Source organism: Citrus sinensis, chromosome 9, assembly GCF_022201045.2.
Source record: "Citrus sinensis cultivar Valencia sweet orange chromosome 9, DVS_A1.0, whole genome shotgun sequence".
NCBI classification, from domain to species: Eukaryota; Viridiplantae; Streptophyta; class Magnoliopsida; order Sapindales; family Rutaceae; genus Citrus; species Citrus sinensis.
In genome coordinates, this window is record NC_068564.1 from 22251171 (window position 1) to 22268657 (window position 17487).

Sequence of the window (17487 nt, forward strand, 5' to 3'; positions counted from 1 at the left end):
TAATATTGGAATTTTTGTGTTTAGATAGATAAGGAATTTGAAATCCTTAGTCATTGACAAGGAATACAAATTCTTCAAATTGATGGAAATTCAATTCCATTAAATTTGATCTAACCAAATAATAGAAAGTATAAAAAAAAAATCAAATTCTTTTCCTCTCCCCACTTCTCTACCCCCAAGCAAACATCTAGATGGTAAATTAAGGGAATACGCACCTACTGTTGCTGCAACAATTCATGCCAATCTTCCACAGCATGTGACGTATGCGGTTACTGTACAAGTCATTTTCAGCTTGGGAATCCAAAGATTTACATTAATGAATTTGTAGACATTATAGTTATGTGGATAGCTATCGCTAACAAACATTTTGCTCCGGGTAAAAGATTAGTTTGTTTGGTAGCCCTAACTTGTAACTAAGCCCGTCTAGAAGTAAAACCATGATGTTGACTTGTTCAATTCCTATAAATTATTCTATTATGCGGTACCTGTTAGCATAATCTTTTCGGATAATTAGGCAACGTGATTGAGTTTTATCTTGAATCTCTTGTACCATATATGCCAAAAAATTTTACTAATTGATTCATCAAGCACCTAGTTACCAGCATCCACATCGTCCTCCAAATTCAACTTAGAGACAAATTTGCCCCAGGCAATATGCTCTCGTACCAGTTAACTTCAATGATGTTTGCGGAGAATGTAGGACCACTCAAGAATTGGCATTATTTTTGCTAATAATTGGATTGTGAATTCCATGTCCTAAACAGGACTCGTGCATGTGAATTGATAATATTATTTGAGTACAACTCAACTTGTTTTCCTTTACTGCATTCATATATTTCACTATTTGCATGTCTTGTGTGGCCATTAATTCTTTATGTGAAATCAATCAAATAAAGACATTGGCCTCCCTTCGAGGGAATCTTTTGACATTTCCACCAATAATTAAGGTAGCAAATAAGAGAGGAGAGATATATGATATGATTAATAAATAGTCATGTTGCATTTGCATGTACTTTGTAGCTGTTAATTAAATGTTCTACATAAGCTCTGCTCTCGGAGCCTCTGCAGAAGCTGCAAAATATTTATGTCATTCACACACTTCTCTTTAGATCCAAAGACCCACCACCATTATATTTCTTCAAAGCCCTCTTTCTCTATCAAGCTCAGAGAAGAGCCAAAAAGGGCGAAGAGATAATACTAACAATCATGGGAAACTTTCCTAGCAAGAAAAAGAACAAGTTGTGTAAGAAAGATGTGAGGATTTTGACGGAAAAGATAAGGCTTTTGAGAGAGGAAATAAATGGGATGATGCACGAGAGGGAGAAAGAGAGCAGAGCGTACGAAAGAGAGGTGATGGTTTTCGCTTTCAAAGAGGCTGAGTGGAAGCAGGAGAGAAAGAAGCTTAAAGAAGAAGTAAAGAGGCTGGGGAAGAATTTGGAAGAAAAAGAAGAGAAGATCAGAGAAATGAAAGATGGGCTGGTGAACGAGAAAGATGATGAGGTGGAATGGCAGTTGTTGGGAACAAGCTTCTTGATGGGGCGGATGAAAGAAGAAAGAGCGCGGCGAGATGAAGCTGTGGAGAAATGGAAGCAGCTATATCTTGCTATCAAGACTGAGCTTGATGAGCTCATTCAAAGAACACATGGTGCTTTATTTCTCTGCTCTCTGTTCACATTTGATAGTATAAAAATCACATTGTTATTAATAAAATCTTGTTGCTTGTTTATAAAGGAAATGGACTGTATTGGAGAGCAGAGGATGAAAACATGATACAAGAGCTGAAGAGGGAACTGAGAGACAAGGAACAAAACATTGAAGCTCTGAAAGCACAACTGGGTTCCGTGGAAACTGAAGTGTACAGAAAGCAAAGGGATATTGATATATTGAGGCAGAGTTTCAGAATTATGAGCCACAAGAAAAAGGCCCCTCCTATCAGCAGCTGCAAGGGTTTCTCCAAGAAACTGCTTTGGCTAAGTTGAAACAAATCAGGTGCATTTCAAAGGTTTTAAAAAAGTTCAGCAAAAGAATTGGCTTGTAATATAATTTGCAATGGAGAATTTACTTTCTATTTGAGTATTTGTCTTCAGCTTCATAGTTTACAGCTGCATGTGTTTTGATTTCTTATTAGTCTTGGGTTTTATTTATTTTGTTTTGGTTGATTTTTCTAAGAGGCACCGACTCTGTGTGATATCTCGAAACACAAATTATTTTGATTTGATGAAGCTTCGTTTGTTATGTCATTTTTGGAATTTTACGCTGATGGAGTTTTCAATATAAACAAAATAATCGACCAATGTTTTAGTTTGATGATTGAGATTTCATTTAAAAATAAATAGACAACATTAAATCAAATTGTTATATTTTCCGTCAGTTAATGGCCACCACCAATTCATAAAGTTTATATTAGCAAACAGATGGTTAAAAAAACTCCAACCGTCAGGGAAATGAACGTAAAATAAATGCACAAAAAAAAAATTTCACGTAATTCCAAAGAAGCCAGATAACTACTTATCATAGTTGATCCCTGAGATACCAATAAAGTGTTGGCTCCACTGGTAATAGAGTCCGCTTAAGTGGCTTGATTGAATTTGTTTCCCAGTTCGAGTCACAGGGAAGTCGTCTTTGTTAGGAGAACATGTGCCTCTCGATTCGAGTGGGGACTTCTAATTTAAGTTGTGGTATGAATTTAAAGGTGTCTTACACAGTTGTAGCCCTCACCAGAATACCTGATAGTTAAAAAAAAAATAAAAAATATTGATCCCTTGAGATCTTCCCATATTTATCGTGAATGCCAATCTCATGGCTTTAATAATTTTTAGTTTGCAAAAGTAGATTTACCAAATTAGGCAGGGTATTGCCAACAAGTCTTCGATTCCCAAGAAAATGCAATACGAGAATCCACGTTTCAACCATAAATGGTGTATGAGAAACGTCTCAATAATTTCCAATATTTCAAATGGTAGTACCGTGAGTATCAGAATGTACACGAGATAATCGCGGCAAATACCCCATATTATATCTAAAATTATTTTAATATTTTAAAGGTGTGTTTGGCACATTATATTATATTGTATTATTTTAATGTAAGTATATTGAATATATTGTATTACATTATAACAATGTTGTAATATGTTTGGTGCTATCACTATATTGTATGAATTTTTATTTATATTATGTTCGGTGCTCCACTGTACTCTATTAATTTTCTTGTGATTAATTTAAATTATATTTTTAGAATACAACATTTATTAGTAATTAGAAAAATACTAAATATAAAAGTCTTAAATTTTAGAAACTTAACATTTTTTAGTATAAATGTTAACAAACATCATAATTCTTTATAAAGATCGAAACTTATAGTCTTAAATTTTCAGAAGCATAATATTTATTTTTAGTATTTTCTAAATATATAACCAGTAAAATAAAGGTCGAAGCAAATAATTTAATCAAATAATCTCTAAATAATATAACAACATAAATAAATAGTTAAAATCTACAAGATTAGTTAAAAAGTCACCTTAGGACGATAGAATGAAAGTTTATATATGCTACAAGATAATTACAAAATAATAAAGCGATACAATTATTGTAAGATATTCACTAACGAAATGAATTGTGATAAATAATTCAAGTAAGAGTTCTGTAATATATATAATAATATTTTATATCATTATTAATTTTAAGTTTATATTATTCAAATTTATTCATATTTAGATATTTATTATTAGTTATACTAAATTGTTGAATAATAACTAATTTTTATATATTAATTACTACAATATAATTAAATAACACATTATCTAGTTATACTTTTAATATAATAAAAAATTAACTATAGTATAATATTATTTAATAAGAAATTATAAATTTATTAACTTATATTAATAATTACAATAAAAAATTAATATTAAATGAAAAAGTTATATTCCTTAGTATTAGAAAGTTTAAAAAAAAAATCTACTTGTACCAAACATGAATCCAACCCTATGTAATGAGGAGTATCAAACACCCCTAAAAACGGAATTTGACGAAAATTTCATAAATAGTATAAGTTCTCACATGAATTTAGTAAGTATCATTAACTCAAAATGACTAAATGGATTAAATGACTCTTACATGACTTACATGATCTATATGGCTACATGACTAAGGGCCCATTTGGAATTACTTTTTGGAGGTCTAAAAGTGATTTTTTGAAAAATTAAAAGCTAATTTGATGTTCTGTAAATTTTTAAAAATTCATTTTTGACAAATCATCTCATCTTACAGTAAATTTTGAAAAGAAAGGAATAAGTAGCTTTTTGAAATATGATTTTGAAAATTACTTGTATACTTAACATATTTCCATATATACTCCTACGTATTATAAAAATCTAAAATTATCCTTATTAATAAGAAAATAAAATCATTAGCTTGAAAGAGATTATTATCATTATTATCGATTATATTGAGACAGCGAAATAAAAAATAAAATTAATAGAATAAAATATTTATTTTAGTTATCAGTTATTATATAAACACAATAAAAAAATATTTTATATACATGTTTATAAATTTGTAAAATAAATTTGATTAAATATTATGCCCAATTTAGTCATTTATATTCATTTAGCAGTTTAACAATAAGATTTAGTAAACACATACGACTGCTTTTAAAACTCATAGCACTTTTAAAAATAAATTTTACCAAATGTTTACCTCATTTTCTTTACAATTGGTTATTTCTATAGAATAGCTAACAACAAGTATTTTAAAAGTTATAGCATAACCAAACTAGTCCTTACAAGATCTATATAACTATATTACTTACATGACCTACATGATTGCATAACCTATATGACTTACTACATCAGTTAATCAACTTACATGACTACATGACATACATGACATTGAAAATAATACATGACATTACTTGAAATATTTTCACCTTAAACACATGCATGTTCACTAAGACATCTTGTTAAAAATGTAATCAAACAACCTACATTGCATGCATTTTGACATATAAGGAAAAATAGTGAAAAATAGAAAATAGAACATTGTAATATGAGGAAAATATCCATTATTTTCTAGAAAATGTAAAACTTAAAGACCCAACAACATTAACATTCTTTATTGGGTTGTTTAACGAGGAATGCATCTATTTTCAATTGAAAAAAGTATAGGAGTTAAAAATTTGAATATATAGTTATATTTGTAAAAGAGGTTTGGATAAATTTTTGACGACTTATTTGAGTGTAAGAAGAGAGTAAGAAAAACTAGATTTGATGTATTTATTAAGAGTATTTTTGAACTTTACATGTATTTCTGAAGGTATCCATGAAAATCAATAAATAAAAGGGTATTTAAATAATTTTTGAACTAGTAAAAGGTATTTAATTGAAAACCCACTATACATTAACTTTTGATGGAAGGGTCCAGCTATGTTACCCATTTTTTGTCTTTTCCTAATCCACCATTAAGATCTAAGCCAAAACTAGTTCGATGGTGAGATGTTTCTGCTGGGTTATTAACACTACAGTCCCTATTGTTTGCTACAAAACTAGAAAAGTAAAAAGTTCAGAATTTTGACATATAATTCCATAATATTTTACATTTTTTCCACTAAGATGTATTTATCTAGTTAATTTCACCATTAAAATGACTTATTCATATATTTGAGTTAATATATTCAATTTAATACTCTTTCCTATTAATTAATTAATTAATTTAATACATAGTAAAACTATTATTAATTAATAATTACAAACCATATTTTGTGATAAAAGTGAATATGAATTTAATCCCTTGCTCTTATTATAGTTTATATTTTTTTTTCATAATACCTATTCAATATACAGTCAATAATTTCAATATGTAATAAAAATATATTAATTTACCAATTAATGCTATGTTTTTTTATTGTTTAATATGAAAGTATCAAAATGTGCACTAGAGAAAAAAAATTACTCTTCATTTAATTTTAGATTTACAAGCTTGATGAACAAGTTTGGAAACTTTCTAACAAGAATTTGGAACCAAAGCCATTTTATACTCCATACCTATTTAGAATTTTTTTCCACATCTCGTGTTTGACAACTTTGAGTACGTAATAGAATTCAATTGTTAATTGCCAAACATATGAAACTGAAACTAGTGGGCATGTAATCAATTTAGTCAATTTTTACCTATTATTTCAATTAATTTATTTAGTAAAAATATAAAATTTATTTTATCAAGGATATATTTGATACTTGGGTAGGTGTACAAAATAATTTTTCTTCTTGAAACTTTGATGACGGGTATGTAAATTAATAATTAAAAAAGTAGCCCCATCCTTTGATTTAAGTTAAAAAATTAAAATAAGTAGGACTAATGAGTTAAATTTTAGTATCATCTGATTTTTTTTCATTTTTATAATAAAACAGGAATTGTAGTGCAATTAACCAATGAGAATCAGAAAATGAGTTTTTTTTTTTACAATACATTCAAATTTTCAGTAGTTTCCTCCAATATTTAAAAATAATAAATAAAAATTTTTAAATAATTATCCGGCAAAAAATTATGGGCCAAAAAATAAAGCAAAGAAGAGAAAATATACTGTTAAGAAGCATCTTGTGAATACATATATACTTAAAATGAAATTCGATTTATACTATTCATTCTATATCCCATGGAGAAGGGGGAAAAAGGTCAAGACAAAACATTTCACAAGTTTTATGCCTTTACATGATGAGAGTCATAATGCGTGACAGACTAACCGAGATTTTGTGAAAAATTAGAAAGACATAAAATAAATAATGTTCTAAAAACTGTCTGGTAATAAATAATATCAAGAGATAACTCTTGCATCCCAAGTAAATTATCCCGAGAATACTATAATCTACCTAGATCAATACGAAGTGACAGTCATAATAATAATAATAATAAGATAATAATTAAAATACACAGTAATCGGAATTTCAAGAAAGCATAACATTTTCTTTCTGAAACAAGAGTCACCATACCAAAAGTTGAAACTCAATTGTTACTGATTAAAAAAACTTATTCTTTGCATGTCCTCCATACACACATTGACTGTGCAGCAAGCATTAACACGAAGCTTTCCAAATTCCTCTCCTACCTGAAAATCACATATTTTAGACAAGGAGAAATAAGTACTCCGCAAGAATGCCGTTGAATTACCTCTTTCTTTTGTTATTCCATCCATGCCATCAAGTGCGGCTCAAGCAAGCTATAATCTTTCTCATCCTATTGTTGCGCCCATATATACTTGTTCCACTCTTTTAAGTTTTTCCAAATTCCACATTTCGAGTACAATGTAGCACGAAAGAATATATTGCAGGAGAAGCGATGCTGGGGTTCCTCCCCAACTAATTTGATGGATTATAGTTTATTAAAGAAGCAAGAGTTGACAATGGAGTCCCCTTAAGAGCCATTTCCACCAGAATTTTTCACTGGATTGAGATGGTGGATCCTGAAAAAGTTCAGTTACTTTTGGATTCAGCACTAAAAAATTAACAAAGAAAAATATCACGGAATGGAAATTAATACAGAATTGTATTAGGGAGCTTGTACTTAACCTAAAGTGTAGTTTAAGGACTCAATACAATGGTTCCTTGAGAAATACCCACATTTAAAACCTCTTACAGTTACAGACAAGCGCCCACTTTTGCTATATATTGCAATTTTTGTCTACTTTAATCCCCCATGAAGTGTGAAACCGAGTATTTAGTATTTACCTTGAAAATTTATCTCCATTTTCTCATAGAAGCGGCGCCACCATCTTTTAGACTCTCCCAAAATCCCCAACTAGATTATACAACGAAAAAGAAGAACAAGGACAAACCCCCAACTAGATTATACAACGAAAAAGAAGCTGAATTCACAACCAGCTAAAATATTCTTTTTACAGAATCCTTCCAGAGCTTTCAAAATATCTGATTTTCAACCCACCAAAGGCTCAAAATAAAGTGTACGTGGGCTGGTAACCACAAGAGTTTGTATCCTACAAAACAAGTTCCTCAAAAAAGCATTGTTTGAAAATTATATATCGAAACAAGTTCCTCAAAGATATAATAATAAACCAATAATAATAAATAACGAAACCGAAGCGAAGCTGAGCAAAGCAGCTGGAAATTATTTATCTTAAAAACGAAAATGACGCAATCTAATCGTAATCCTGGTCGTCCTAACTGTAGTCCAAGCCCTTGAAAGAAATGTTGAAATTGTCCGATTGACAGAGGCAGGGAAGAGGAAAGTCCACGTCACGGATGATCTAGATGATGTGGTTGACGATGAAGAAGATGATGATTGGAAGGAATGGGGCAAACCAAAGGTATCGGGTCTCGAGGAATTCGACCCACCAGACCTTGATTTTGACGGTATGGATATTCCCCAGATGCAGGAAGAGATGTTGAAGCGCCAATGCAGCCTCGTTTTCGGCTTCATTAAGCTACGTTTGGGTACTCCTCTATCTGTGGTAAATCGATTTCGCTTTCATGTCACTTTTTGTTGCTTCTTCTCCATCGTTACTTTTTTTTTTTTTTTTTTTCTTCTTTAGCTTCACTTGTTTATGATTATTATTATTATTTTGATCATAAATCACTAATCGTGAATAAATATGAGGGTTAATTAAACATCTCGATCCCTGGTTGACTTTGCATTTCGTTTTTTAAGGCCGAAGTAATGGAGATCGCTACAGAATGGTCAAAAGTTCTGAAAACTGGATCCATTGAAGTGAAGTTCATGGTCATTGATTTTATCACAATCATGTTCACTTTGCAAAGAAGCATGTTATTTTATGTAGACTTCAGTCCCTCGTTGAAGTCTTGGCTAAATAACTTTTAATTTCTCCACATCGCTACTTTTGGCAATTGCGTATTTGTTCGTCTTTGAATTCTGATTCATTTCTTTCTTTTTTTGGGAAACTGTTGGTCCAATCCCGTTGAGGGAGTTTTTATTGAACCAACCGGAGGCCTACGAGGTTATGATAGGGGACCAGGCTTATCGAAAGGCCAGCAGATCTTCCTCTTGAAAAAGTTATTTAGAAGCTACAAAATGAAAATAACGAAGATGATGCTTATGATGGACAGGCCAAGGAAGAACTCTAGTTGACAAGTTTTACAAAATTAGATTCAGATTAACAACACTAGGGATTCATTCCTAAGGTTTGCTTTTCGTTACTTTCAAGTTCCATGTGGTACCTGCCCTCATCCTCATTCCTCATCCCATTCCCATTCCTTTAGTATTTGTGCCCGTCTGCCTGAGCTGATAGTTTGTAACTTTCTTAATGATGCACACTAGATTACTAATGTAGGAACCATATAAGGTAGAATATACTAGAAATTATAGTATTTGAGTCAATTCAGTATTTACGATTTTATTATAATTTATCTTTACTTTATTAAGCTTATTTGAGTCATATTAATAATTCTAATTTATTTAGGATTTTATATTATTTCTCTTATTTGAGAAAGATTAGTTAACTACTACTATATATAGATTTGTTATTCATAATTTATAGTAACACCTTTAAGTTTTTTATAAATAATATTTTAGGTTATTCCCTTTGGGTTTATCTTTGTCGTTAATTCGATGTTCTCCTTTTGAGAGTTATTCTTTCTTGAATTTCAAAAACATACGTTGGAACGACATTAAGTATCGCTTCCGCACTATGTCAAATGGTATTAAGGCTTTCCTCCATAGCAGGCAAAGCTTTCCAACATACGTTTTTAAAACTCTAGCCGCAGTATGTTGTTTTTATTATTTTACTACTTTTTTTTTACTTGGTAGCTTTCCAACGTATGTTGGAACCACTCTCCATACACAAATCCTTCATCATCTATTAACTCCACCAAGTGAAAAAAAAATCAACAAAACCCTAGCCACCTTCACAGCCACTGCATGCGGCTGCCGTCACTGCCGTTCTTCATCTTTTTCCATCGATCTCCACGACCATCAAAAACCAAAAAAGGCCGCCCATCGAACCCCAACCCATTTCACCACCAAACACCACAAAAACAATTGCAACTGCTGCACCAACCACCACTCATTTGGTTACAAATCACATCAAGCCATCCGCCCCCACCATAACCGAACTTTTCCTTACCACACATTCTATCCTTCTGGACCATCGCCTTCATCCATTACTTCACCATTCATTGGAAATGAAATCAAAACTCCAGTCACTACTTTCACTTCAATTTTTTGATCCAAACATCATGATCTGAGTCAAAACTACCACCACCACTCACCACCATCAAATCTTCTAGTTTTACCCTCCCTTTCCCATTTTCCCGATCACCGTCACCGGTAACTCCATATTTTACTTATTTATAAGTTTTGCGCAATATTTTTTAATTACATTATTACCCTTTAATTTTTTTGTTCTTATAAAAAACTTAAAAAAATTAAAAAAAAGCAATAATCATTTATAGAGAAAGCAATACTCAATTTGAAAATCAAATTACAAGGGGGATAGAGCTACTCAAACAATTATAAAACAATTCAGCAGAATCATCGAGCAAAACAACAAAAGCCTTATAGTCAATGCAAACCCATATTACTGTAATGGAAGAAATATTACTTGGCGCAAAATAAGATTTGAAAGGGATTAGACTTGTACAAACAGAAAACCAAGAAGCAAAGGTTATTAGTAATGTCGATTTAAGCAATTATTTCAGCAACTAAAGGATGACTAGCAAAGCTAAAGAAATAGGCAGCTCTAGTAGAGATACGAAAGCTATTCTACCCCCTCCTAATTCAGACGATTCAAATGAAGAGGAAATAGAATATGAATGATGAGAAAAGCATCTTGAACGATCATCAAAGACATTGCAAGATTTAATGAAGGCATTGTCATCAATGCAACATTCAATTGAGGCAATGGACAATTTAACAAGAGAATCTCAAGAATCAATATTAGACGTTCAACTTAATCAAAGATATACCTATGAGTATCATAAAATATTTGAACTTGTGCCCAAAATTACACAAGATGAGGTAGCTTCTGATCTTAATTTGAACACTGAGTTGAATGGTACAATTGAAGTTCAAAAAACTCAAGTTGAAGAGGCATCGATTGTCATAAAGGGTAATATAATTTATATGACTTCATCAAATCAAGTTGATGATAAGAGCATTATTAAAAAAATATCAGGTAGAGATGATTTACTTCGAAGTTAAAGCCAAACCAATTATTTAAGAAGACTCAAAGATAATTGATACAATTTTGCCTATTCATAGTGGACACAAGAAAGTTATTCTTGAAAAAGATATGATTGTTAAGATAAAGTTAATTGGCAAGAACATTGAGCAAGGTCTGACAAAAGATTTGAGAGGCCTAGAAATTATTTTGCTTGTATAAGACTTTACATTGTTGTAGAGTGACTAACAAGATCAAGAAGAAGATTAAGTACATAGCATTTCAAATTTCAAAGAAGATTGATATAAAAGACTATGAGTTGGAGCTCCAATTGTCTTTTGTTATCAGCAAGACTCAAGGACGAGTTTTTTTTTTTGTTGTTTTTTTTAAGGAGGATGAGACTAATGTAGGAAGCATATCGAGTAGAATATATTAGAAATTATAGTATTTGAGTCAATTTAGCATTTAATATTTTATTAAGATGGGAAATTATCGCCGGTATACCCTTAAATGTCACCGTTATCAAACATACTACAACACTTTTCACTTATATCACTCGTATACCTTAAGTTGACAAAAGAGTTCTGGCGTCCACCTTTCCGTTTACTACCGTTAAGAACGTAACAGAATTTGAGCAAAATGACTATTTTACCCTTTAAACTCAAAATGAGGTAAATGGGATGACATGTCATTTTTATCAAAATATATCATATGACATGTCGTTTTTTACTAGGTAAATGGTATGACATGTCTTTTTTTTAAAAAAAAGACTAAATTACCCTTGTGATGTCAGCGCTCGTAAACGGCAGTTAACGGATCGGTGGACGGCAGAAGTGTTTTGTCAACTTAGGGTATACGAGTGATACACTTGAAAAGTGTTGTAACACGTTTGATACTGGTGTCATTTAAGGGTATATGACTAATAATTTCCCTATTAAGATTTATCTTGTTTTATTAAGTTTATTTGAGTCATATTTGTAATTGTAATTCATTTAAAATTTTAGATTATTTCTCTTATTAAGAAGAATTAGGATTTAATTACCTATTAGTATATATAGACTAGTTATTCATAGTTTATGGTAACACCTTTAAGCTTTTCATCAATAATATTAAAGACTATTTGGGTTTATCTTTGTCATTAATTCAATGTTTCCTATCTTTAAGTGCTATTATTTTTTGAGTTTCAAGAACGTACGCTTTAACGACATCTACTATCACTTCCACTCTGCGTCAAATGGTATCAACTACTAATCATTTTTCTCTCTTTTACTCTTGTATTCAATTTTAGGAAAATTGTCAACAAATTACCTTAAATTGTCCTGTTATGAAAAGTAATACAATACTTTTAAGTTGTATCATTCGTCTATCCTAAATTTACAATTTATATTGTTCATCCATCAAATCATTAGCTTCTATTGAAAGGTGATGACATTACAAGGGTAATTTAGATATTTAACATGCCAAATAGAAAATAAAACAAAAATTATCGATCATCCACTTTAAGTTTATCCATATTTTGTTAGAACTAAAAGTAAATATACTATTTAAATTAAATTGTTATATATAACCGTCAGTTACGTCCACCAATTCATAAATTTTATATTATTAATATTTCTTATCACTAGATTGTGGCCTTTCCAAGAGAAAAAAATGTTTGAACGAAATATCAACTCTGTTTAAGTTTAATGCGATTGTTCTGAGCCATCAAGTAAACTAAAAAGATGAGCAAACACATGGTGAAGGACTTCGTCCATCAGTAGAATGAACGTAAGATGAATACAAATAAAAACATTCGTGTGATTAAAAGAAAGATAACATTATATAATGATCAATCTCCTGATATCTTTTAATAGATTCTCTTGAATCCAAAATCCTCCACTTTAAACGCAAAAGTAGAGTCACAAAATTATGTATTGCCTACAACCCCTGGATTTCCAAAAAAATGGTAGCTGAATATGTCTCAATAGCTCCTAATATTTGAAATGGTAAATATCACATTGAACACACAAGAGATGAGACCGACACAGTACGATCAAATTTTCAATAGTTTACCCAAATATATTTTTTAAAATAAATTTTGTAGATACCTTTATAAAAATAAATAAATAAATAAATAAAATTTCAAAATAATTGTCCCGCTTAAAATTGAACATAAAAAAAATAAAGCAAATAAGAGAAAATACTGTTAAGAAGCAATTTGTGAATTCAAACTTAAAATAAAATTTGATTTATACTATTCATTTTATATCTTATAGAGAAAGGGAAAAGAAACTCTTAGATTAAACAGTTCACAGATTTCATGCCTTTCAAGATAAAAGTCATATTGAGGTACAAGCATATCTCCTTCTAGTGTGCTCTCTTTCCCTTTGAAAGATGACAAAAGATTGGAGTAGAGCTAGAGCTTTAATGGCTTTATATCTCACTCATTTATTTTGAGTGCCTTTTGTTATCTGTTCTTTAGTGAGTGAACTGGTGAGGGTTTCGAAGAGTGGGTGAGAGTGGACGAGAGTATTAAAAGCTAGGGTTACAAACTCTGGGTAGGTAGCAAGTTAAAGAGTCAAGCTGTGCCCACCACTCATAGACACAGAGGAGTTAATTCGTAAATGCAAAGCAATATCCATTCGTGAAGGAACTGAATGCAAGCTAACTCTCAGAAGTGGTATGGAAGAAAAGGGAGGACGCATTATGGCAAATTCTCTGATCGAGAAAATACTACTGACAAGAAGTGTACACACGGAGGGCATCAAACTAGATTGGTGCAGGCATGGAAAACAACTAAAGAAGTTAAAATTGAAAATTTAGGTAACAATATCTTTATTTTCAAGTTTGGATTGAAAGTTGATAAGCAAAAAGTAATGGCCAGAGGGCCATGGCACTTTGATATAGCCCTGATTATGCTTAAAGAGCAGAATTGGAAATATGAGAAAGCAAGAATTCGCACATGCAGCATTCTAGACTCAAATCACAATGTTCCGTTAGTATGCATGGAGAGGGAAAATGTCCAGAAGCTAGGGGGATTATTAGGAGATGTGCTATTGGTCCATATGCCAGAGTTAGAGTATCCATTGATATTACGAAACCTCTACAGAAAATGGTCTTTTTAGAGCTGAATAATGATGATGAAGTAGAGCTGCCTGTATTGTATAAATAGCTCCCTAATTGTTTTTTTATTATGGAATTATTGGGCATCAATTTAAGGAGTGCTCGGCCTACAATGGGCAACCTAAAGAAAAATTGCCTTATGGAGTTTACATGAGGGCATTGTCCAAAGCTGAAAAAACTAAGTTGAATTGAGGAAGAGAGAGGTGGAATAAAAAGGATGAGCAACCATTCAAGGAATTTAGAGAAGCAGAGTACCATGGAAGAAATCAACCACAGCAAGTTGACTTGAACCCAAATGCTAATGAACCCAGGATGAACCAACCCGAGTCAGGAGAAACCGAAGGTCTGGCAACTGAGACTGATATGCTATTAATGCAGATGACTCTTGAACCGAGAAAGTAGCAAGATAGTCAGAAGCAACCTAGCTTAGTGGTCACTGAAAATGTAGTTGACAGCACAAATGCATACGAAATAAGGGGGAAAGAAGCGGGAAAAGAGCTTTGGGAAAACACAGGGAAAAAATTGGCGCTCAACTCAGTGATTAGTATTAAAAAATTGTTTAATTATCAAGCGATAATATGTTGTTTTATGCTTATGTTATAATTTATATTTGTGTTTATGTAATATATTATGAATTATGAATTATGTTTTAAATATATTTAATTTTGTGTATTTTTATGTGTTTATTAGGAAAAATATTAATTTCACGTACTTCGAGGCTCCAAACAGATAAACGGAGGTCAAATTTGGATTCCGGAGGTCCGAAAACCTTAAGATCAGTCAAGATCGGCTTAAAATTGGGCTTGTGTAAAAAAAATTGACTTTTCCTATTGACCGAACACTAATTGGATGATAAAATGAGCTTACAATAGATATGAGTGCATGGGATAGCTCGCAATCTTGACCAAATCTCAACCATTCATGATTCAATGGCCATGATTGTGCCACGTGGCAATGGTTGGTGAAGCAAGTTGGAGGATCCGAATCTTTGTATTCGGGTCGACCCGATCCACCCATTAACCCGCCAAATCTCAACCGTTCTTTGGGCAAATCGGACGAGTCAAATGATGCCATGTGTGATGTTGACTTTTGAAGTTTGACAGCCATTGGATCTTGATCTAAGGGTTGTGAGGAGCACATGCATGAAGCCTATGATAAACCGCAAAGCACTGGATTATGAATTTATTTTTCTATAAATAAAGCCTCATTTTTATGTTTTAATGATCTCTCTACAACTCTCTTCTTCTCAAATTCTCTCCATCTCCTTGTAATCTTGATTTCCAGGTGTGTTTTTAATATTTTGTATAATTATTTTCATTAATAAAATTAGTTTTATTTCTAATTTTAGTTGTTTTTATTTCTTTTAATTATAAGTAATTCAATTTTACTACTTCTTTTTATTTTAATTATGCTTAACTAAATAATATTAGTTAGGGGAAGGTGAAACTCTTAAGAAATAAATATGATTTAATCAAATTCTATGTTTAATTTTATAAATTAAATTATTTTCTATACATGTTTTATATTTTGAAAATTTGATTTATTGTAGACAAACAAATGAATTTGGCACAATAAATTCTTAAGATCTTAATATAAGGCATGGTGAAATGGTATTTTGACTTATTGTAGACAAATTAAATTTGGCACAATAAATACTTAATCCATCATAAATTTAAAGGGAAAATAATAATAATTTGTATAATTAATCTTTTGGGTAATAAATCTAAAAAAAATTGGCAAAAAGAATTTATTAAGTTTTATTTATTTCTAAGAGTGGATCCATAACCCTAATTAGTTCAATTCCATAATTTCATTTAAATTAAGTTGTTTATATTCAAGTTTTAATTTCAATTTTTAGATAAAATAAAATAAACTAATTAAATATTTTCTCTGTGGATCGACATCGAACTCACCGAGTTATAATACAACAAGACACTCTTATACTTGGGAGTTAAAAATTACTTTTAAGTTGTGTCAAGTTTTTGGCGCCGTTGCCAGGGAAAAGTTTTTTTTATTTGGTTTGTTTTTCTGTTTTTTATTTTTCTCTTATATGTAAAATTTCGTTTGCCCCCTTTTCCTTTTCTTAAATTCTCTTTTGTCCTCATATCTTTCATAATTCTTGTTTCATCCCAATAATTTTCGTTTCTAGCCCAATCTTTTGGTAATTACGATCGGACCCCGACATCTTTCAACTGTTTCACTTTCATCCCAAATTGCTAATTCTAAACTTCTAAAAATTACAGTTTGACCATAAAATTAAAAATAATTTGCAATAGAATCCCTAGACGAAATTCCTCAAAATAATCAAGACTTGAATATACTTTGGACATATTTTGGACTTATTTTGGACATAACTAACTTTAACTACTAACTCTAATTACTAACTCTTAACTTACTAACTGATAACTCCTAACTTTTATTTAATTTCAGTTATTTAATTTTCTAATTTAATTTCGTATTTATTTATTTTTGCTTTATTGGTGGGTTTAACCACCAAACTAACTACTAACTCTTAACTTTTATTTTCAGTTATTTAATTTTAGTATTTATTTAATTTTGTATTTTTTTTAATTGGTGGGTTCAACCACCATTTTTTTTCTATTATTATTTTGCATTACTTAATTGGTGGGTTCAACCACCAAAATTGTTATTTAATTTTCTTTTGTACACTTATATTATTTGCTTTTTTTATTTTATTTCGTTATCAATTTGTGTAAATATTATCTTTATAACATAACCCTTGCATGAGACGTTGGTCTCGATCTTCAAGTGGCAGGTTAATTCGTAGATCTCAATCTCCACCACCAATCATGGATGAGAATGAAGACGAAAACGTTTTGGGCGAACTTAATCCTCAAATTGATCAGGGAGACAACCAATCTCAACATGGGCATGATCAGAATCAACCAAAGACTCTGAGAGACTACATGAATCCAACCAGAACCGGAGCACCGTCGTGTATAATATTTCCTCCAGAAGCATCTCGATTCAACTTTAAACCAGATATTATCCAACTTTTACCAACATTTCATGGTTTAGAATCTGAGAATCCGTACTTGCATCTAAGAGATTTTGAGGAAGTTTGTAATACATACACGGACCAAAATTGTAGCATGAACATAATTAGATTAAAGCTTTTTCCTTTTTCATTAAAAGATAAAGCTAAAACTTGGCTAAAAACCTTAGATCTGGATCAGTAAGAACTTGGAATAACATGCAAGAACAATTTTTGAAAAAATTCTTTCCACCTCATAGAACAA

At 31.1% G+C, this 17487-nt stretch overlaps 1 protein-coding gene across 1 annotated transcript; it reads left to right on the forward strand.

Moving 5' to 3' along the window:
- The first annotated feature begins 885 nt into the window (after window positions 1–885).
- On the forward strand, window positions 886–2073 carry LOC102625890 (uncharacterized). Its single transcript, XM_006493929.4, has 2 exons — window positions 886–1645; window positions 1732–2073. Exons 1-2 carry the CDS (start codon window positions 1207–1209, stop codon window positions 1977–1979), a joined length of 687 nt encoding a protein of 228 aa, XP_006493992.2. The 5' UTR covers window positions 886–1206; the 3' UTR covers window positions 1980–2073.
- Window positions 2074–17487: the final 15414 nt, after the last annotated feature.